At 48.7% G+C, this 23496-nt stretch overlaps 1 protein-coding gene across 2 annotated transcripts in view; it reads right to left on the bottom strand.

Annotated features, from left to right (window-relative positions):
- Positions 1-23496, bottom strand: part of HECTD4 (HECT domain E3 ubiquitin protein ligase 4) — a 227360-nt gene that overhangs the window by 3474 nt on the left and 200390 nt on the right. For both annotated transcript variants that reach the window (XM_038763449.1, XM_038763450.1), the window contains exons 61-74: positions 22178-23493; positions 19170-19377; positions 16531-16754; positions 16287-16438; positions 15822-15928; positions 15322-15445; positions 12136-12326; positions 11221-11367; positions 10714-10833; positions 9743-9898; positions 8079-8182; positions 7501-7722; positions 3973-4139; positions 892-1087 (exon numbers count right to left, since the gene is read on the bottom strand). In XM_038763449.1, the coding sequence (XP_038619377.1) occupies positions 892-1087; positions 3973-4139; positions 7501-7722; positions 8079-8182; positions 9743-9898; positions 10714-10833; positions 11221-11367; positions 12136-12326; positions 15322-15445; positions 15822-15928; positions 16287-16438; positions 16531-16754; positions 19170-19377; positions 22178-23493 (3434 nt within the window). The remainder of the gene's footprint in view (positions 1-891; positions 1088-3972; positions 4140-7500; positions 7723-8078; positions 8183-9742; positions 9899-10713; positions 10834-11220; positions 11368-12135; positions 12327-15321; positions 15446-15821; positions 15929-16286; positions 16439-16530; positions 16755-19169; positions 19378-22177; positions 23494-23496) is intronic.

Below are 23496 nucleotides of genomic sequence, written 5' to 3'. Positions count from 1 at the left end.
CGAGTTCAAGGCCCTGCTGAGAGCTCACCTCCTCCAGGAGGCCTTCCCACACTGAGCCCTTTCCTTCCTCTCCCCCTCGTCCCCCTCTCCATCCCCCCATCTTACCTCCTTCCCTTCCCCACAGCACCTGTATATATGTTTGTACATATTTATTACTCTATTTTACTTGTACATATCTATTCTATTTATTTTATTTTGTTAGTATGTTTGGTTTTGTTCTCTGTCTCCCCCTTTTAGACTGTGAGCCCACTGTTGGGTAGGGACTGTCTCTAGATGTTGCCAATTTGGACTTCCCAAGCGCTTAGTACAGTGCTCTGCACATAGTAAGCGCTCAATAAATACGATTGATGATGATGATGATGATGAGTAAGCGCTCCACAAATACGACCGGCCGACCGACACAATTCCCGGGGGGTTCTCTGAGCTCTTTTCCTGCTACCCCTAACTCTTCCGCCTCGCACTCTTGCTGGACCTCAGAGGGAGGGATCCCGAGCCGGAGTTGTGCCCCAGGGAAAGCCGTGCCATCCCTGCCGACAGCCCACGGGACGAGCGGCGGCCTTGGCTCGGCCCCTCGCCGGGTGGTCCGCAGCCAAGGGGGCTTTGAGCCTGTTCCCTCCTCAACCGGATCATCGCCATCAATCGTATTTACTGAGCGCTTACTGTGTGATGAGGTGATGTGATGATCATCACCTGCAGCGGCCGGGACCCTTCGCCTGGCGAAACGGAGCCCAATTTCTGCTCCTCCAGCCCCTCACCGAGCCGGCCGGACCAGACCTTAGTTCCGGGAACCCTGGCTCGGCAGCCTGTCCCATTAGCTTGTCCGAAAGCTCTGGCTTTCTGGGTGTGAGAGGACTTTTAACCCTCACCGTCCCCTCGGGCCTGCCCTCCTACCTTCAGGAACTCCAGGTTGATGTACGGGAGCCCGCAGGTGCGGAGCTCCATCTCCAGCGGAGTGAGCAGGGTGAGCAGCTGCAGGGGGATGATGGAAGCCAGGCCCGCCCGAACGGCCGTCATGCAGTCCTGGTTTTGCAGCTCCCTCAGCCTCAGGCTCCGGATGGCTGCAGCGTACACGTCCTTGTTCTCCCACCTGCCAGGAGGGAACGAAGAGGGTCGCGAGGGGGCCGGTGAGGGGTGGCCAGGGAAGGTCCATGTGGCGCACCCTCCATCCTCCTCCTCCCTACCCTCCCAGAACTCTCCTTTCCTAAAGGGGGGCTGTTGTGGTCAAAGCCTGGTTCATGGGGAAAGTAACAGAGGTGTGGCCAGAGCCCCCAACCCCTCCCCGCTTGTGCCCCAAATGCCAGGTATTCCTAGGCAGGTCCTCCTGCTTTAAACCCTATTCATTCATTCAGTCAATCGTATTTATTGAGCGCTTACTCTGTGCAGAGCACTGGACTATTTGGCAACATATAGAGACGGTCCCTACCCAACAGGGGGCTCACAGTCTGGAAGGGGGAGACAGAGAACAAAACAAAAACATATTAACAAAATAAAATAGAATAAATATGTACAAGTAAAATAGAGTAATAAATCCGTACAAACATATATACATACATACAGGTGCTGTGGGGAATCAATCAATCAATCAATCAATCGTATTTATTGAGCGCTTACTGTGTGCAGAGCACTGGACTATTTGGCAACATCTAGAGACGGTCCCTACCCAACAGGGGGCTCACAGTCTAGAAGGGGGAGACAGAGAACAAAACAAAACATATTAACAAAACAAAATAGATAGAATAAATTTGTACAAGTAAAATAAATAGAGTAATAAATCCGTACAAACATATATACATACATACAGGTGCTGTGGGGAATCAATCAGTCAATCAATCAATCGTATTTATTGAGCGCTTACTGTGTGCAGAGCACTGTACTAAGCGCTTGGGAAGTACAAGTTGGCAACATCTAGAGACAGTCCCTACCCAACAGTGGGCTCACAGTCTAGAAGGGGGAGACAGAGGACAAAACCAAACATACTAACAAAATAAAATAGAATAGTTATGTACAAGTAAAATAAATAGAGTAATAAATATGTAGAAACATATATACATATATACAGGTGCTGTGGGGAAGGGAAGGAGGTAAGATGAGGGGGATGGAGAGGGGGATGAGGGGGAGAGGAAGGAAGGGGCTCAGTCTGGGAAGGAGGTAAGGCGGGGGGGATGGAGAGGGGGAAGAGGGGGAGAGGAAGGAGGGGGCTCAGTGTGGGAAGGCCTCCTGGAGGAGGTGAGCTCTCAGTAGGGCCTTGAAGGGAGGAAGAGAGCTAGCTTAGCAGATGTGCGGAGGGAGGGCATTCCAGGCCAGGGGGAGGGCGTGGGCCCTAGAGCCCAGAAGCCCAATTTAGGTCCCAGAGAGGGGCCACTTTCTCTTTTGGGACCACTTCGGGATCACAGATTCCTCTAGTTGGAGATCAACTGGTCCGCCCCTGGGATTCCCTGCAAGTCTGGATGGATGATGATGATAATAATAATAATAATAGTGGTATTTGTTAGGCGCTTACTATGTGCCAGGCACTATACTAAGCGCTGGGGTGGATAAGCAGCGCTTGAGAAGCAGCGTGGCTCAGTGGAAAAGGGCATGGGCTTTGAAGTCAAAAGGCATGGGTTGAAATCCCGGCTCTGCCAATTGTCAGCTGTGTGACTTTGGGCAAGTCACTTAACTTCTCTGGGCCTCAGTGACCTCATCTGTAAAATGGGGATTAAGACTGTGAGCCCCCCGTGGGACAACCTGATCGCCTTGTAACCTACCCAGCGCTTAGAACAGTGCAAGGCACATAGTAAGCGCTTAATAAATGCTATTATTATTATTATTGTTATTAAATCAGATTGGACACAGTCCCCGACCCACGTAGGGCTCACAATCTCAATCATTTTACAGATGAGGCAACTGAGGCCCAGAGAAGTGAAGTGACGTGCCCGAGGTCACACGGCAGACAAGTGGCAGAGCCAGGATTAGAACCCATGACCTGCTGACTTCCAAACCTGTGCTCTATTCACTAGGCTGTGCTGCATCTCATGGATGGGACTCCGCCCCACTTTACAGGCCTTCGGAAGATGCTGCCACATACCCCAAGCTGAGAAGCAGCACGGTCTACTGGAAAGAGCGCGCGACTGGGACTCAAAAGGCCCTGGGTTCTAATTCCAGCGTGGCTCAGTGGAAAGAGCCCGGGCTTTGAAGTCAGAGGTCATGGGTTCAAATCCCGGCTCTGCCAGTTGTCAGCTGTGTGACTTTGGGCAAGTCACTTCACCTCTCTGGGCCTCACTCAGTTCCCTCATCTGGAAAATGGGGATTAAGACTGTGAGCCCCCCGGGGGACAACCTGATCACCTTGTAACCTCCTCAGTGCTTAGAACAGTGCTTTGCACATAGTAAGCGCTTAATAAATGCTATCATTATTATTATTATTCCGGCTCCGCCACTTCTCTGCGGTGTGAACTTTGGTAAGTCGCTTCACTTCTCCGAACCTCAGTTACCTCATTGGTAAAATGGGGATTATGACTGTGAACTCTAGGTGGGACAGGGACTGCGTCCGACCTTATCATCACGTATCCACCCCAGAACTTAGTCCATCACCTGGCACATAATAAATGTTTAACAAATACCATTAAAAAAAAAAAAAATCCACGTCAGAGACTTGGGCTCCTCTAGACTGTGCACACAATCAGGAAATACTCCTGACTGCTGGTCTGAACTCGGTGTTCATACTGCAGTTGAAGCGGATTCTTGCTTTTCCAGAGCAGCCCGGCTGCATCGACGAGCTGGCTGGGGACCCCTCATCCCTGGGCCTGTTGCCCAGAGCCCCGTCATTTGCTTTCTTAGCTCCCTCCGGCCTAAGGGGCAAGGATTTCCAGAAGGAGCTGGAGCCCGGATGGGAAGCAGCTTGGCCGTCAGGCTCTTTTTCCCCAGGACTGTGAAGACCCTCCGGGGAGAAGGGGCCCAACGGTTGCTTTGGGGGAAGCTGCCGGGGACTCACCCGACGGCGATGAGGCGGCCCCGGGAGCACAGTTCCACCTCTTCGCCCGTCACCGTCAGGTAGGTGAACTTGCAGCACGGCTTGTTGGGGCAATCGGGGCTCTCGGTCACGAGATGCTGGGACGCGATCTCCGCGCAGAGAGCCTCCAGCTCCGTCTCGTCGTTTATCTGGAGGAAGACGCACAGTAGAGACCCGTGCTCTGTCACCCGCACCATCATCAATCGTATTTATTGATACGATTGATTTATTGATGCCCGCACCAGGGCCGGGGCAGGGGCTCTGCGGCTGTTGGCAGTCCAACAAGTGGCAAGCAGACTTACAAGGTCCGCTCTGAGGATTATCCAGATATTTGGCTTCCCCTCCTCTGCCCTGACATTTTGTCCACTTCCCCGCTTAGTACCGCTCACCTCAGTCAGGGGAAGAAGGTGCAGAAGAATGTGGATATGGGCAAACTTTAACCTTTATGATCGCAGAAGATAATAGAGAACTAGGTAGCAGTTGTTTTCACTTTCCGTAATCAAAAAAAACCTCTGAAACCTGACACACTGTACCATCCGGCAGTGCAGAGGGGAAGCCTTTCCCGAATCCTATGGGAGGGAAGAGTGCTTAGAAGTCCTGAGCAGGATACTGAGGAGGGGCTGGTGGTTCCACAGGGGCTGATCAATCAATCAATCAATCAATCGTATTTATTGAGCGCTTACTGTGTGCAGAGCACTGTACTGAGCGCTTGGGAAGTACAGGTTGGCAACATATAGAGACAGTCCCTACCCAACAGTGGGCTCACAGTCTAAAAGGGGGAGACAGAGAACAAAACCAAACATACTAACAAAATAAAATAAATAGAATAGATATGGTATATGATGGTTTATGTTGCCAACTTGTACTTCCCAAGCGCTTCCCAAGCGCTTAGTACAGTGCTCTGCACACAGTAAGTGCTCAATAAATACGATTGATTGATTAGGTGGGAAATATCAGGACCCTACCCAGAGTGATGGAGGCCAACCCGGGGAGCCTTTAACTGGAGGTGGCACGGCATGCTGTTGGAGAGGCCCAGGGCCACTCACCCTGGGGAAGATCAAAGGAACTTAAGCGCTCAGTACAGTGCTTTGCACACAATAAGCACTCAATAAGTACAATGAATGAATGAACTGGGTGCCAGGGTTCTGGCGGGCCCCAAAGATCCCTCAGTCCGTGGGAGGCTGGAACACTGAGTGTGACCAGGGACACGCTGGGGACGCCATCACGGGACAGTGAGCTGAGTTGATTTGTAGTTTGGGTCATCATCATCATCATCATCAATCGTATTTATTGAGCGCTTACTGTGCGCAGAGCACTGTACTAAGCGCTTGGGAAGTACAAGTTGGCAACATATAGAGACAGTCCCTACCCAACAGTGGGCTCACAGTCTAGAAGGGGGAGACCTTGGTGTGGGTGTGGGACCTTGTCTGCTGTGGGACCTTGGGCAAGCCACTTCACTTCTCTGGGCCTCAGGTACCTCTTCTGTAAAATGGAGATTGAGACTGTGAGCTCCAAGTGGGACAGGAACTGTGTCCAACCCAATATGCTTGTATCCACCCTAGTGCTTAGTACAGTGCCTGGCACGTAGTACGTATTTAACAAATACCATTATTATTATTATTATTATTATTATTATTAAGAGGAGTCTTTTTAATGGTCTGTCAATTTCAGTCCCATGTTCCCCTCAAAGCCCTATGGGGAGGGCAGAGGACATCTGCTGAGGGAAGAAGGGGCCAATCTTATTTTCTGGCTTCTAGCAGTGTTATGTAAAGGAATTGTCAAAGCCCCCAGCACTTTCCAGTCCAGACGTTTCCATGGTTACCGTTCCGTGCTCTGTCTTTTTTTAACCCTTTGGGTGTAGCCCTCCCACAACCAGGAAGCTGGACTGACATAACTCCCAGTGACTCTTCCGCTGCCATGGGCTTCACTGGACCCTTGACAGTGTGTTTCTGGAGGGGGGGAGATGGTGGAGAGAGGGTAAGAAGTTCCCAGCCAGGTCCACTGCTGTTACAAATTCAGGACACCAGACGAAATCTCTAAGTTCTTCCCCTGAGGGACAACTGGTCTTAAGGAAGGAGGGCAGCAAAATCTGCTTAGGGCAGGGATCGCATCCACCAACTCTAATATCAACTCTGCACACAATAAATGCTAAATAAATATGATTGATTGATTGGAATACTTTTCACCCTCTTCTTCACCAAACTAGGTTCCTCCCCTTACAAAAAAATCCACCCCCTCTATGATGCCTTTCAAGATTAATTCACCTGGTTCTACACTCTCTAGTAACCTTTTTGTCACAGAGGCAAGTGTGGAAGGGTAGGTGGTGGCCACTGGCCCCACAGAATATGGACCACGAGAGAGAGATCTTTTATTTCCCTTCCGCAATTTTTGGGGTTAGGGCAGTCCTAGAGTTAGATGGAAGCTGGCCAGAGGCAGACTGGCCAAGGTATCAGAGCCACTTCCTGTTTGCCCTTTACCTGGATGCCCCACTCTAAGTCTGGAGTAGGCTGTCCATCCCCTCGCCCCCTCCTACCTCACCTCCCTTCCCTCCTTCTCCAGCCCAGCCCACACCCTCCGCTCCTCTGCCGCTAACCTCCTCACCGTTAGGCCTCGTTCTCGCCTGTCCCGCCGTCGACCCCCGGCCCACGTCATCCCCCTGGCCTGGTAATGCCCTCCCTCTGCCCATCCGCCAAGCTAGCTCTCTTCCTCCCTTCAAGACCCTACTGAGAGCTCACCTCCTCCAGGAGGCCTTTCCAGACTGAGCCCCCTCCTTCCTCTCCCCCTCTAACCCCTTTCCATCCCCCCACCTTACCTCCTTCCCTTCCCCACAGCACCTGTATATATGCATATATGTTTGTACATATTTATTACTGTATTTATTTATTTTACTTGTACATATCTATTCTATTTATTTTATTTTGTTAATATGTTTGGTTTTGTTCTCTGTCTCCCCCTTCTAGACTGTGAGCCTGTTGTCGGGTAGGGACCGTCTCTGTATGTTGTCGACTTGTACTTCCCAAGCACTTAGTACAGTGCTCTGCACACAGTAAGCGCTCAATAAATATGATTGATTGATTGATTGATTGAGAAGGCCCTAGGAGCAAACTGGGTAGGGGTGTTTGCCCACAGATCCCCCACCAGATTCAGGGGTTGGGCTGGATGCTTGTCTCCCTGACCCAGCCCCTCACCGTGCTGGGGACACTTGTGGTCTGACTCGCTCCTTCTGCATTCCAGGGCCTAGGGGAATGGTTGGATCCCTGCTTCTCCAGTAGACTCTATTACCACCTGGAGCTCTATGCACTGGACTCCCTGTTCCCGGGGATTGGGTCAAAGCCTTTTTCTACCCGGCTGGCGGGCCGAACCGGGTCTCTACTCGCCATTTCTGGGCTCTGATGACTCTCAAACCCCACTCCAGGTTGGCCCCGATGCTCAGATTGAAAACTGGGCCTCTTGCCTTTCTTCCCTGCAAAACCCTCTGGAAATTGAGCTTGCGGAGTTCCTGTCACTTACATTTTCAAATTTTTTGACGTAGTTATAGGTGAGGATGTCAGCTTCCCGGAGGTCCCCGTCGGGATCCAGTGGCTCCCCGACCAGAGTCTTCCAGAAGGAGGATAAGAGGTCCAGAGGGAGAGGCACATCCGCTCGGATGGCAATTCCCAACAGCTGTCCGAAGAAATGAAGTAGCTGTTCTTCTCCGTACGTGATGGGCCCAGGAGTCAGGATGTATTTTCCCTGCAGGCCAAATGCACAGGCAGCGTGGTTAGTGTGGGAAGCCCCACGGGGATGAGCCAGAGGTTCATCCGGGCTGCTGCTAGGCAACCATGACCTAGACACCAAAGAAAACTAAATGGCAACTGACAGTTGACCCTGTCTTGTGGTCGCACCCAGTGGTACTGCTTTAAAGACCTTCTGAACGGCCGATTTGTTCTCGGGACTGGATTCGTAAGGAGCAGTTCCCTGTGCCCTGCATCAAGAGGGCCACGCAACTCATCGGCAGCCCAGCCCCAGGAACCGCACAGGGGAAAACGGGACTCAGGGACGAGACAACAAAGGCAGCTTTATACTTCTCCTTTCCTCCGATGGCGCACCTTATTCTTATTGACGGCAGAACTGGGACACAGCAAGAGGAGGGATAGAGAAGAGCTCTGGAGCTCCTTACACACCTGCCACAGGAAATGACGGAAAGACCCACCTGAAAAACACAGACACAGAAGTTTCGAAACACAGAAGACATTTGGCAGCCCCCGAAATCCTCCCCATCAACCTCTCTCCTGGGAGCCACCGGCCGGCTTCCAAGAGAGACTTTTGGGGGGCTTCTGCCCTCTTCTTTTCTGAAGGAAGTAGCGGAGGTGGGGGAGAGAAGGAGGGAAAGAGAGAGAGAAAGAGAGAGAAGAGGCAAGAGTTGGACAGCGGTGATCTCTTCCTGTCTGAAGTGTCACAGTTACTGCTTATTCACGAGTCTTCAGTTTCCCACTGAAAAGGCAGACCTTTTCGCACTCTACAGTTGAGTTTAGAAGCCCGTGGCTGAAAACGTACACTACGCCTGGGCATTCTGGCAGGCCATTCCACTGAAGGGTGAAACGTCCTCCGGTCGCATCCAGACTTGGGATGCACACAACACAACCCCTCAGGGCAGCAAGAATGGTATCAGACCTTCAGATGATCCTCTCATGGGCCCCGCTGAATGCCGTCATTGGGGTCTCCCCTCCAAATGCCCGGGATGGCCAACCCCCAGAGGGGCCATACACGTAAAGCCCCACTATTGTGGGGGACATGTACACAATTACAAGCGATCTTTAGGGCAGAACATTCTTATTTGGCTTAGTGACTTTCCACCCCGCCGAAGTTCTTGCATTCAACTCAGCAGGTCAGAGCTTCCCAACCTTTTTCGGTCTGCGGCAGGTCAGGCCCCACCACCAGATATGCCAGCACCTCCCATCCACCTCCCAGTTCCTAAGTGTGCTTCTGCCCCTGGGCTTTCCCCTGCCACTGTGGAAAAGCTGGGAGCCCCCAGTAGCCACATCTTCAGCCCAGCATTGACATAACTGGAGAGACTGACCCAAATACAGAAAATGGTACACTAGGATAAAACCGTGTTATCACAAAGGCCGAGCATCAAAGCTGACACTGGGAAGGGCCAGACGCCTCAAACTTTAGTCTTTCTAAAAGAGGGCAAGAGGGTTTAATAGCCAAGAAGATGGCCTTTTATTTTCAGTCTGGTGCTACTGGGTTTGCCACCCAAATGCTCTCCAATGGGAGGGGAACAGAAAACCAGTATGAAACAGTTCAGTTTGAAGCAATTTGGGACACTGAACTGCATCAATGGCACTTAGCCAATGACACTGAAAAACACTCGGCCCTGAAATCAAGTAGATCCTAGGTAACATGGGCTGAAAATAATCCAACCTAATGAATAATCACGATGATGGTATTATAAAAACTATAGTGGAAGTTTCCCCAAATACGGTTTATTATTAGAATAAATCTGCTCAGCGCTTTTATTTTCCAAAGCACTAATTTGATTTCACCACTGCTCTAAGATCAGGAATGATCACCCCCATTTTTTGATAAGGAAACTGAGGCCCAGTGAGGTTAAGTGACTGGCCCAAAGTGGCACTAGCAAAGCTGGGAATAGAAATTCCAGCCCCACGCTCTTCCCGCTAGATAGATAAACCAGAGTTACTCTTCAGTCCCACATAAGTGACATAAAAGGGCGAGTGTCTCAGTTTGGTTCACTCGCATGACGACTCACTAGTCCCATGGACCTCCTCTCCCGTGAAGCGGATGTTGAATGCGTATGTGGGGTCACCGCCGCTGGCCAGTTTTACACAGAGCTGAGAAGACGGAACGGTGGCCAGCTGCCTGGCTGCTTGGCAGAAATAGGAATTTTCCGACGACCGGATCTCCCCTGGTGAAAAAAGAGAGGTGTGTTTCCTGAGGCAGCCTCACCACCAAAGCCCGGGGACCAGAAGGGCCCATTAGCTGGGCTTTCCTAGAAATCGGAAATTTAGGGCATGGGAAACAAAAACATTTGGGGGAATATAGTCTGGTACCACCAGAACCTTTTATTTCTCTCTTACAGCTAAAATAATATTTACAGGGACGTTTCAAACTCCCCACAACTTATCTCCCCCAACCCCTACTCACGTCAGCCGTTTTGTACCATCTCAGTACTTAAGGACTCACAACTTTCCCTGCCTCCTATCTGTAATTTACTTTAGTGTCTGTCTCCCTGTGAGATTATAATTTTCCAGAGAGCAGGGATCATGTCTATTAATCTTATAATAAGAATTACTCAACTCTTAGTAGAGTGCTTTGCACATCAGAGATGCTTAATAAATACTACCGATTGATCGTGCTGACGTGAGATACACCCAAGAGCTCTCTAAGGGAAATAAGCAATCAATCAAAAGACATTTACTAAGCGCATAACGTGTGCCGAGTGTGGTGCTACGTACTTCGGGGGGTACAATACAAATTTGCCTCATCCTCCCTTAAGAGAGAGGTGGTTAGAGGGGTTTAAGAGGCTTGGAGTGATTGGCTTCTAGACTGTGAGCCCGTTGTTGGTTGGGGACCATCTCTATATGTTGCCAACTTGTACTTCCCAAGCGCTTTGTACAGTGCTCTGCACACAGTAAGCGCTCAATAAATACAACTGAATGAATGAATGAATGAACTGGCTGTCTCGTGACACTGGGTGAAAAGCTCAGCGCCACAGCATACCTCCCACTATCTCCAGGGGATCCAACGTGATTTCAGGGGCCGCGTGGTCCGCTGTTCTTTGCACCGTTGCATTTAATATCCGATTCATCACAATCACCTTTGTGTCATAAAAGATTAAGCCTAAATGAAGCAAAGAGAGGACGGGTTTCATTCGTGCTAATTATTCATCAGCCGATGAAGAGCTTTTCAGGCTGTCTCTTCCAATTACGCGTCTGTAACATGCTAACATAACCTCGCTACTACTTTTGATTTCTGATCCTCGATGATGCTGATCCCAGGGAAGCCCTTGAATTGGAAGCTTAGGTCAGACGTGCCCTGAGGTCCCCCGTATTCCCGGGAACTCGAAGCTTCTACCGGCACCAAACACTGCCTTATTCCAACTCTCGTCGCCTACGTCGGAAGCGACAACGTGTCGTGGCTGCTTTGCTCTTTGCTAACCTCTTGGCAATGGGGTCAGCCTTTAGAATCACCTGCCGAGAGAAAGCTGGATCCAAACCTGGAACTGACCTTTGGCTTCTTGCAGGAGGGCGGCGATGCTGTTGGCGTACATCTCCGTCTGCCGCAGTTCCACCAGTGGCAGGAAGAACGTCTCTAATGTGGTGTTCAGAGACTGAAGCAGAGCGAAGCGCAGGCGTAAGCTTTCGATGGGAATGTCTAAGGCAGGAGAGAAAGGTGAGATGGAGATCAAAACGGCGAGATCGGGAGGCACCACTGTGTTCTCCCGCTAAACTGAAACCGGTGTGGTGAAATCTTGGCTCGACAGCAAGAGCCTGATTTGGCAATGAGCAAAGAGGTACAATGCTAACTCCTTGGGAGGCTCTGGGCCCCAAGGGAGATTAAAAAATGGCAATAGCTGCCTGGGGAAGAGGAAAGAGCCAGAGAAAATAACTTTCTTTCATTCTCTGGTTCTCTGGGCTCTGCACACAGTAAGCGCTCAATAAATACGATTGATGATGATGATGATGGGTCAGGTGAGCATGCTCTGAAGATGCCCTCACTGGGTGGTGATGCTTGGCAGGATTGGGACAGTGGCCCAGACCAGAGATTCTGAGTCATTCACTCGTGCTCCAACCTGTCCCACTCCGTGAATCTGCATGAATTCATCTGTATTTCCATCTTAAAATGAATCTGGTCCCTTCAGTACGATTTTTCAATGTTTCCTAAGTCTGATGGCCTCCCCCGCCCGAGTCCCTGGTTTCTCTGAATATTCCTTTAGCCTTTATCCTGAGACAGAACTCTCCTAAAGAAGAGCACTATGGTGGTGCTTCTGAGCAACAGCTGGCGAACCTCCCCCGGTGGCCTCCAACTCCCGGAACACATTCAGCCCGGGGAGTACGACGGGCGTAATCTGTTTGACCGGGAAAACTCTGTTCGCCGGAGATCATGTCCCACCAAAAAGCAGGAGCCCTAGGGTCCACCTACTGAGGAGACAGGCGATTCTGGGGTCTGCGGTGTCTGCCGGATCCAAATACACTTCATGAGGGTGAAGCCGGGCTGGTGTGATGGCCAGGTGACGACAAATTCGGTTGATATACTGCACGAGGGCGACGTCCATCTCCAGAGTCCACTTCTTCGATGCTTTCTGGGCATGTCTGGCGTCAATGCAGGCGCACCTGAAGGGCAAAGGGGAAGATTAGTGTGCTTCACTCATATTGCATCCTGGATTAAGCGCTTAGTACAGTGCTCTGCACACAGTAAGCGCTCAATAAATACAATTGATTAATTGATTGATTATTAATCTTGAAAGAGGTTTCGGGGAGGCTCAAGAGTCCGTTAGGGCATTCCCATTCCCACAGCCATTTCTCATGACTCGACGTGAGGGTCCTTTCCTCTCGGGTCACATTTCTGCCTGCTGCTGCTGATGATAACTTTGGTATCTGTTACGTGCTTACTATGTGCCAAGCACTGTTCTAAGCCCTGGGATAGATACCAGGGAATCAGGTCAGACAAAGTCCCTGTCCCACATGGGGCTCACAGTCTTAATCCCCATTTTACAGATGAGGGAACTGAGGCACAGAGAGGTTAAGTGACTTGCCCAAGGTCACACAGCAGACACGTGGCAGAGCCAAGATTAGTACCCACGTCCTCTGATTTCCAGGCCTGGGATCTTTCCCCTAGGCCACGTGCAGGTGCCCGGTTCCCAGTTTCAGATTTTCCGACATCCAGGTCTGCGTGCTGAACCACAGGAACCCAAGCCCCAGCCCAGCGGTGGCTTCAATCAGTTGTCCAAACTTATTATCAAATCTGGCCGGTGTCCATCCTGATTTGTTTGTATACACCCCAGCGCTTAGTTCAGTGCCTGGTACATAGTAAGTGCTTAACAAATAACACAATTATTATTATTATTATTATTGTTATTATTTAAAAGTCTCTGTTCTTTCCCTGACACCCACCCCCAACCAGATTCTGGATGTAGATCCCATTTTGATCCTGGGTGTTCCTAGCCACTCTGAAGAACACATATCTCTTGGGGGGAGTATGAGCAGCTTGAAGACCCAGAGGACAGTTGTTGATTAATAATAATAATAATAATAATAATGGCATTTGTTAAGCACTTACTATGTGCAAAGCACTGTTCTAAGCTCTGAGGGGATACAAGGTGATCAAGTTGTCCCACGTGGGGCTCACAGTCTTAATCCCCATTTTACAGATGAGGTAACTGAGGCTCAGATAAGTTAAGTGACTTGCCCAAGGTCACCCAGAAGACATGTGGCGGAGCCGGGATTCGAACCCATGACCTCTGACTCCAAAGCCCGTGCTTTTTCCACTGAGCCACGCTGCTTCTCACAAACCTTCAACTGTATCCAGTGGTTACGTTTTCCCTAAAGGGACCGTAGGGGAAGTCGGGTCCATAGTGTTTAATCTGCTGGGAGGCCTTTTCCCCCCTTCAATTAGTAAGTTAAAAAGCTGTATTGGGGAGAGAAACACTCTCTCAGCCAGCAAGCAATTTTTAGATTTCAAGACTGCAACTTTTCTTTACTCCAGCCCACTTACTCTGTGGTGCCAATGAATTTCTTTGGCTCTGGCCAATGTCACCAGCCTGGCTGCAATTTGCTTTTGATTGAAAAGGAAAGAGGCTTGTAAATAGCCCTGGGAATCTGATTAGTAATCTTGCTCCAGCAAGGGAGGGGAAAAAAGGATCTTTACAGAAAATCCCGGGGGAACATCTGACCTAGGGAATGAAGCTCTTTGGAAAATGAAACACTAAAGGAAGGCAACAGTAAATGGAGCTGAGTTTTGTTTGTTTGAAACTTGGCATCCTCTTTAAGGAACAAATCTTGAATTCTTTGGATGTAATACAGAGAAGAAATTAATTCACAGAGCATTTTCATCTCCAAACTGTCCAAATGAAATGATATCCTTCAGAAATTCACACAGGATGCTCTGTGGTGAGGGGAGACTCCATATACGTCAGAAGATTGTGACAAGATACCTGTGGGGTTAGCACAGTGCTTTTTAACTTTGTGTGTGTGTGTTTGGTGAGTGCAAATGTCAACTCTATGAACTGACTCTATTGAGGTGGAACATGAGCCCATTTTTTAAACCCGATGACACCCTCTGTTAGACAGTGATTTAGAGTGAAGAACTAAAACAATATTTATGGGGGTACCATTACACAAGCGTATTCAATTACTTAGACTAGACTACTAAATCAGCTTCCTCCCTAGTCTTCCAGCCTCACCCGCTCCAGTACACAATTGGTTCTGTTGCCTGGATCATTTTCCTAAAACGTCATTCTTCGGGTATCTCCCCATACCTCAAGAACCTTCAACGGCTACCTATTTTCCACACCTGGCAGAAACTCCAGACCATTGGCTTAAAGGTATTCCTACAGCTTTCTTCCTCTTTCCTGTCCTCTCTCTTCTCCCACTACCTTGCATCCTACCCTGAACTTTTCACTGCTCTCAAACACCTTCTCACAGTGCCCTTTCTCATATGTTTTGTCTCCGATCTCTTCCTTATACCTGTTCTCCGGCCTGAGACTCCTCCCACCCTTCAAATGTGCCAGACCACAGATCTCCCCATCTTCAATGTCCTTCTGAAATTCCTCCTCTTCTGAGAGACTTTGCCTGGTAGACTTTTCTTCTCCTGAAGTTATTATATCCTCCCAACTTGGCACCTCTGCACTTATTCACTCCTAACCTACTTCCACTGTGAGCCCCAAATGGGACATGGACTGCATCCACGCTAATTATCTTGTATCTACCCTAGCACTTAGTTCAGTGCTTGGCACACTTGTATGTGCTTAAAAAATGCCACTATTTATAACAATAACTTCTTAGCATTTCGATTTACATACTCTACTATTTGAGAACCTCCTCAACCACAGAACACCTTTCCATTTGCTTCTCCCTACCGCTAATTTATTTTGTGTCTGTTTCCCCTTTCCCTGAAGCTAAGGATCATGCCTTCTATTGCACTCTCCCAAGTGCTTCGTAATAGATATTACTGATAGACCAGCTAGCTCTCTACAGCCAAAAAGCAAACAGGTTAGTCTCAGCTTCCCTTAGTTAAACAAACAGTGGTGTAACTGAAGATTTGTACAGTGCTGTGAAGAACTGCCAGACGTTTCAGTTGAAAAACACTGGGTTAGAAACCACAATTTACCTTTCAAAATGAAGGTCGTAGCCACAGGATAAAATAGCTCTCCAGACACTGCGGATGTCTTGTTTGGCTCGATCAACAACAAATTTGTGAAATCCCTCTAGGGTCAAATACTTTTCTTCAGGGACTGAAGAGAGACAGAGTTGAGCTCGTTAAAAATGTGCTAGGGAAATGCACCAAAAGATGCCCGTCAGTACCCTTTGTCCCCCAAACTCCAGCTGTCTTGGCTTTTTCTGCTGTCCAGGAGAATATATCCACCCATGAATTTTGATCTTTCGGAAGCTCAATTCCTGCTGTTTCAGAGTACATGAAAGGGACCATGGTGCAGGAGAGCTAATTCTCTTTCCTTTCTCCAACTCTGGCTGAAATCCCCAACCTAAACCTCAAATTCAGATTTCCTGACGTGAGGAATCAGTTCCCTGCTAATCCAATACAAATTCCCCAACTGGGATAGTCCTTTGGAGGTCTCCACAATCCAGGACTAGATAGAGGCAGACACCCACCTTCTTGTTTTTTGGTGGGTGACTTTTCAGGGTCCTTTTCATCAGGTTTGCTCTTCTCAGGAGACTTAGGTTTCACAATTGGTTTCTTCTCACTTAAGGCTGTCCTGCTAAAAAATTGGAATTCTCACATGAGCATCTATCTGCTCCTGTCTCATAATATGACAAGAGATGCAACGAACTGGCTCACCACAGCTCCCCTTAATGAAACAAAATTCAGTCCGTCTCATTAGGATAAATACAAATTTCCACTTCTGTAAAACAGAACGCCGAGTACAATGATCCAGCTGAAGGGGAAAAAAAGGGTTTGATTTTGCCCTCTACTTTTAAAGGGGAAATAAACAATACTCCCCACCCCTCTCTCCCGCAAAACGCACGAGACACATTGGTAACAAAAAAAAAAGTACCACACTTTTGCCAGAAAAATAAGCCGTTTCATTACTGAGCAAGGACTCTGGTGTCACTAACCTGACGCTATTGAGCACTGATTTTTCCTTTGCTGGAGGCTTGGTGATTGGCCGTTTGGTGCTCACTACTTTCACGGGGTGCTGTTCTTTCCCCGCTTTGCTGTATTTGCTCTTGTCAAACTTAGGCTTGGGCACCCCGTATTTTCTCAAGATCTTCAAATCAAAACAGCAGTGTTTTAATTCAGAGTTTCAATTTTCACACCCGAGCCAGAGCGGGCTGAAGTACGCGGGCCGGGAGATGTTACCTGAGTGAGCTGATCCTCTAGCACCTTCTTTGGGGGCCGGACATTCGTGAAGAATACGTGAAGGAGGTTTCCCGGTGTCTGAGAGTTGATCTGTTCTTTACTGAGGTAGATGTCAGAGACTTTAATTGGCTTAGCTGGAGTCAGGCTCAGCATCTGCTCCGAATGGGCACAACTTTTAAATATGTCGGTGAGCACCTCTCGAGCTCCCGGCACCAGCTTCTCACCTAACGTCGAGGGAGGGGGACAACGTTCTATGAAGAGCGAGATTTTAGCAGAAAAAGACTACGCAAGGTTGAACAATTCAATGAAGGTCGAGCACGTGGGGACAAAAACTGAACGATTCTGATACAAGCAGCATGGAATAGTGAACAGAGCCCGGGCATGGAGCTCAGAAGGTCATGAGTTCTAATCCCAGCTCTGCCATTTGTCTGCTGTGTGGCCTTGGGTGAGTCATTTCGCTTCTCTGCGCCTCAGATCCCTCATCCGTAAAATAGGTTTAAGACTGTGAGCCCTATGTGGGTCAGGGATTATGTCTAGCCCAAATGGCTTGAATCCACCCCAGTGCTTAGTACAGAGCCTGGCACATAGTAAAGAGATAACAAATACCATTATTATTCATTCATTCATTCAATCGTATTTATTGAGCGCTTACTGCGTGCAGAGCACTGTACTAAGCGCTTGGGAAGTACAAATTGGCAACATACAGAGACGGTCCCTACCCAACAGCGGGCTCACAGTCTAGAAGGGGGGGACAGACAACAAAACAAAGCAAATTAACAAAATAACATAAACAGAATAAATATGTACAAATAAAATAAATGGAGTAATTCATTCACTCAATCGTATTTATTGAGCGCTTACTGTGTGCAGAGCACTGTACTAAGCGCTTCGGAAGTCCAAGTTGGCAACATCTACAGACGGTCCCTACCCAACAGCGGGCTCACAGTCTAGAAAGGGGAGACAGACAACAAAACAAAGCATATTAACGAAATAACATAAATAGAATAAATATGTACAAATAAAATAGAGTAATAAATCCATAGAAACATATATACATCTATACAGGTGCTGTGGGGAGGGGAAGGAGGTAAGGCGCATTATAGTACAAGTATCAAAAGGAAAGGGGAGGCCCGAGTGAGAAAACTGGGGGTCACAGAGGGTTTTGAGTGGAATAACTCAGTTAATAGGGTAAAGTTATTCAAAATGGCAACAAGATTCTCTGCTGTACTAGCAGAATGACGACTAAGAAGGGCCAAGGAAAATCCTTCTGCTTTATCCTTCTTGATATTTTGAGTCTAGCTTTGATCTCTGCATTGTTGTTAGAAGGATGACAAAAAGATGGAGTGGATATAGAGAACAAAAATAATTAACAGGATGGAAAATGCTCTGCTTTTCCATTCCACTAAAATTCTACTGATACAGCTCTCTGCTACCCTCCAGCCCACACCTCCCCACCTTTCTCCCTGCCCTGCAAATGCATGTTGCTCTTGCAGACAGTCCTATAATCTGTAAATTCCTTTACTGAATTCTATTGTGCTCTCCCAGGCGCTTGGTATACAGTCAGCACTCAGTAAATACCATTGAATAATTGACTGAAAATAGGGCTGCTGAGGAAAAGTCATTGGAGCAATTTGAGTAGTTTTAGGGATGTGAAAGCTAGGCGAAAGGATGCTGACTAGCTGATGTCCATTTGTTCTCCATCTTGGGGAGAACAAAAGGGAATGGGCTTCAGTTATATATCTATTCTATTTATTTTATTTTGTTAGTATGTTTGGTTTTGTTCTCTGTCTCCCCCTTTTAGACTGTGAGCCCACTGTTGGGTAGGGACTGTCGCTATATGTTGCCAATTTGTACTTCCCAAGCGCGTAGTACAGTGCTCTGCACACAGTAAGCGCTCAATAAATACGATTGATGATGATGATGATGATGATATCAGGAAGAATTCCTGAGTGGTGAGCGATTAAGCACCAAAATGGCTCGGTGAGGCAGTTATAGAGTCTCTGCCCTTAGAAATCTTAGACAATAGGATCAACAATCCTTTGTCCTGAATGGTTTAGGGATAATGCTGCTTGAAGGTAAAGGGGTGGATCACATGGCCTCTTGAGAAGCAGTGTGGCCTAGTGGAAAGAGCACGCACCTGAGAGTCAGCGGTCCTGGCTAATTCCAGATCTGCCGCCTGTCTGCTGTGTGACCTCGGGCAACTCACTTAACTGATCTGTGCTTCTCTTTCCTCATCGGTACATAGGGATGAAACACCTTTTCTTCCTGATCCTTAAGACGGTGAGCCCCATGTGGGAGAGGAACTGTTTCCGATTTGATTGTATTGTATCCACCCCGAGCTTAATACAGTGGTTGGCACATAGTAAGCACTTAACAGAATACCACAGTGCTCTGCACACACCAAGTGCTAGAGAAATACGATTGAATGAATGAATTAGTACTGTTGAAGTCTCTCGTAATTCTAAGGTTTAATCACTTTTCTTTTTAACACCGCACGGAAGTCGACTAGCCCCTGAACTGTGAAGAACGCTGGAAGAGTCATTCAAATAATAACTTTATTGCAAAGATGGATTTCATGCACCTGAATTTAACTTGCTAACTATAAGATCCCGGTGTAACATTCAAAGTGAACAACGCACCTTTTATTGACTTGTCGTTGAAATAATCTTCTAGGCCTGGGCTGCCTTGGGTATCGAATAGGCTCTGGTTTACAGTAGATACAGTCAAAATCTCTTCAGTTGACATTTCCATTAATTCATCTTCACCATCCAGACTCGACAAGCCAATCAAATCATTATTGTTAAATAAACTGGCTCGGATTTTCTCTACTTTAGCTCTTGATCTTATCTGTGTGAATAACGGAAAAAGTCACAAGGAATACTGGTCGTGCACTAGTCACTAGGTGCCACCGATATAAATCTTTTCCCTGCCTTCTTGTTCTTTACCCTCTAGTTGTTTTTTTCTTGTTGCTGATGTCTTCTAAATATATCTATTAACCCTGGGCTCCCCAAATTCAGGCAGACCAAATCTTCCAGAATAATTAAAAATAAAGGCCACCTTTCCCTCCTAGCAAGGTTTTCTACTTGGACCATTCAAACCCCGGTTTCAAAATCAGTTCAGTTCATCTACTTTAAATACGACACGCCTATCACATAACAGCCTGAGAGGCTTTTCCAGTTTCTTGTGGCTCCTGACAAAAATACCCCAACTACTCTCCTCCTTAGTTTTACTGGATATTTTCTTTAATGCTTACAATACCCCTCTGGGTTTCAGTGGGGTTATTTTTGGAGGTATTCACTGCTGCCCTTTGATGCAGAAGAAATAGAGATCTGGGCAATATCGGTTCTGAAGAGGGGGCCAAGGCGGTCAAATATATCCCCACAGAACGACCGCTCATTTTCTTAAGAAGAAAACTTTAAATTTTTAAAATAGAAAATACTTGATTCCATGCCATGCTTTCCACTGTTTCCCTGCTGCAAGGAGAACTGGACATTTAACCCTTGATCTGAAGGCTAACTTCCCAGATTAAATCAAGAAAACCCTAGGGATGGAATCAATGATGTAGACACATTAAGAAAAGGAATTAAAAATGACAACCACTCAACGCCTGCATGTCCTTTGCTGTGGCTGCCAGGAGAGAACATAATCAGTTCTTTTTGTCCATGGCCTTTCTCCATTCACTTAGGGAACAGGCCTGTTCTCTTTGCCTCTCTACTTCATGCTGCTGTGAGGGCTATACATAAATGTTACAAAGCAAGGAACAGGACATTTAGAACAAGATTTCTGAACCGGCAGAAGCAGGAAATAAAACCAATTCATCTCAATGGGAAAATGGTTCAACAACTAAGAAGTCACTCAAAATGCAAAGTGCAGGGAGGAGGAGAGGTGATGAAAGAAGATGTTTCTGTTCTGTGAAGGGAATAGGCTGCAGAGAGAAAACTCTGCTATTAGTTGATCCTAAGGCAAACAATGTCAGAATGAAATCCGTGTTCCTTCAGGAATAATAATAATTAATAACTATGGTACTTGTTAAGCGCTTACTATGTGCCAAGCACTGTTCTAAGTACCGAGGTAGATAGAATTTAATCAAGTTGGACACAGTCCCTGTCTCACATGGGGCTCACACTCTTACCCCCGTTTTACAGATGAGGGAACGGGGGCACAGAGAAGTGAAGTGACCTGCCCAAGGTCACACAGCAGACACGTGGCGGAGTCAGGATTAGAACCCAGGTCCGTGCTCTATCCACTAAGCCATGCCGCTTCAGCATGCGCATTTGCTCTACAGTCCCAATATTACACGACCTACAGCCAGTATGTAATCAAGAGCTTTTGATATCTCTGCTCACAATTCGGCCTCAAATGACACAAAAGTGTTTGGAGGAGGACATGCAGACACAGTTTATTCCTGAAAGATCCCACCCTTTGGCATGCCTTCTGAGTGGCCCGGGAAACCGGTATTAGTCTAGCGGAAAGCACCAGGGGCTGGGAGTCAGGGGGCGTAACGGGTTTTAGTTCTGCCTCTGTCCTCGGTCTGCTTTGGGACCCTGGATAAGTCCCTTAACTTGTGATCCTCCAATTCCTCATTTGTACAATAGCAACAATAATACCTGCTTTGCCCTACACCTCACAGGGATGTGGAGTGGAGAAAATGTGATGACTGGTGTGGAAGTACTGGGGGAAAATGAAAGTGCTATAAAAAAAAACCAGGTTATCATTGACAACGGCTGCCCTCGGGGGCCGGCGGCTCTGGTTAGCCTTCCCCTTGTCCTTCTGCCAGGCTGTTTAGATTTAAGAGTCTGTCCAGAGTCTCTCTAGAGGGGCAGTAGGGGGTGGGGGCAGGTCTGGAGGGTAGAAAACTTTATTAGCTCTCCATCAGATGGCCTCACTGATAGCTGGTTTAACTCTGAAGTCTGACTACTAGAATGTGGCTCCAAAAATATGCGACTTAACAGCCTTCGTAAAGGCCGTTTGCCCATCCCATTCCCCAGCCCAACTGCGCTTCTAAACATTTCCTTATACTCTTACCATCTTCCCTATCCGGAATTCATTTTAATGTCTATCTCTCCCCTAGGCGGTAAGTGAATCCGGGGAGGGATTGTGCCCGCCAACACTACTGTATTATATTCTCCGTCTATCTCTCCCCTAGGTGGTAAGTGAACGGGGAGGGATTGTGCCCGCCAACACTACTGTATTATATTCTCCAAAAGGTTTAGTACACATAGTAGACACTCAATAAATACCACTGATTGACTGATGGCTTGAAATCAGGTCTGCTAAGGTGTAAACCAGCTTGGAGGGGAGAGTAAGGGAGGAGACAGGAGGAGGGTCTCTCCTTTGTAGCCACCAAAAGTGTAAGTGCATGGCCCTAGGGAGCTCGGCCTTCAATTTTTGTGTCATATTCCACACCCCACTGGCCCGTTTACCATAAGGAATGATACAGTCGGGCTCTGCGGGAGTTTTCTAATATATGGCAACAGACTCTGCAAATAGAAACCCTCAGATCTCTCTAGTATCCACACTGATGTCCCAAGTCGGCTAGTTTTCCCATTAAAGAAACCTCACGGAAACGATCTCTGGTGGCCCTGGGGAGTTTAGGATGGGGAGGCGCTCTGGCCTCAGTAGCAGGCTGAGGCCCCGAAGCAGTTACCTCCACTACCGCAAAGCCTTTGATCGGCCGAGACGTCAAGGGCTGGTTGTCCAGGGACGTGACCGTGTACATCGATCCCACGTCAGACCCAGAAGCTGTTTCGGCGTTATCCGGGGGCTCCCCCAAGCTGCCCAGACTCCCCAGGCTCCCGGTGCTGCAGAGGGAAATGTCCAGACTCTCCTGGCTGGAGACGACGTGAGGTTCTAGCAAGCTGGGGGGGATGGCTAACTCCAGCCCAGGGGGGAACTGGTCCACGGACATATCGCTGACCGCCTGAGAGATTCCCTGGGAGCTGCAGACGGAGGCCTGGCTGGTGGAGGCCGACGCGCTGACGCTCATAGCCGGGGCGACGCTGCTCGAGCTGCTGACATCCAGACCGTCCGCCCCGCCGCAAACGACCGGCTTTTCGGAGTCCGTTTTACATTCCCCTCCTTCGGCTTTGTCCTTTGGCTTCTTGGGGTCGTCCTCCTGGAGGGGGATGTAGATTTCATCCTTGAAGACTCCACCGTGTGCGTTGCAGGCCTTTCGGATGGCGTTTCTGACGATGCCCTCGTCCAGGTGGGTGGGGATGCCGGAGATCACGAGCAAGCGGCTGTGAGCCGTGGGGCCCACCAGGGCCTGGCAGGCATCGGCGATGGCGTCGTTAGTCACCCCCAGGCCGTGGGGATCCTTCTTGGTCAGGTGCCTGAGGATGATGAGCAAGGTCAGGGCTCTGTGGAACCACAGCATGTCCTCGGGTTTGCTTCCCCCTATGCTGAGCACGGTGGCGTCCGAGTCCGTCGTTCGGGAGGAGGACCGTTTCCCCGAGGAAGAGGAGGAGGAGGCGGCCTTCTCTCGCTTCATTTTGACTTTCTTCCTCTTGGAGAGGAGGCTCGGACTCTGAGGCGTCTGCCCCGGGGAAGACGAGGAAGAGGAGGAGGAGTCACTGAGGGTCGGCGCGTTGGCTGAGGACATCACGCTGGCCGTCACGCTCATGTTGATGGGCAGCGTCACTTCGGCAACCGCCAGGCAGCCTTCCATCAGAGCGTGGAAGTAGGTGGAAAATCTGCCCTGGTCGGCCACTGCGGTGCCGGAGCCACCGCAGGTGTTTCCCGTCACCCAGTTTTGGCTTTCTTCGTCGTACAGCTTGTGCAGCTCCGACTGGAGGGCCATCAGCATGGCCAAGCAAGGGTTCAGCTGAAGCGCGATGGAAGACGACAGCCCGGAAGGGTTCTTCCTCTGCTCCAAATCGTGCACTTTGCGTAACAGCTCGGCCAGGAGGTGGAAGATCAGCTCTTTCACGCAAGCGGCCATGTCGGTCGTCCAGAGAAAGTTTCCTG

Source organism: Tachyglossus aculeatus, chromosome 21, assembly GCF_015852505.1.
Source record: "Tachyglossus aculeatus isolate mTacAcu1 chromosome 21, mTacAcu1.pri, whole genome shotgun sequence".
Lineage (NCBI taxonomy): Eukaryota > Metazoa > Chordata > Mammalia > Monotremata > Tachyglossidae > Tachyglossus > Tachyglossus aculeatus.
This window is presented reverse-complemented; position numbering and strand designations above follow the sequence as displayed.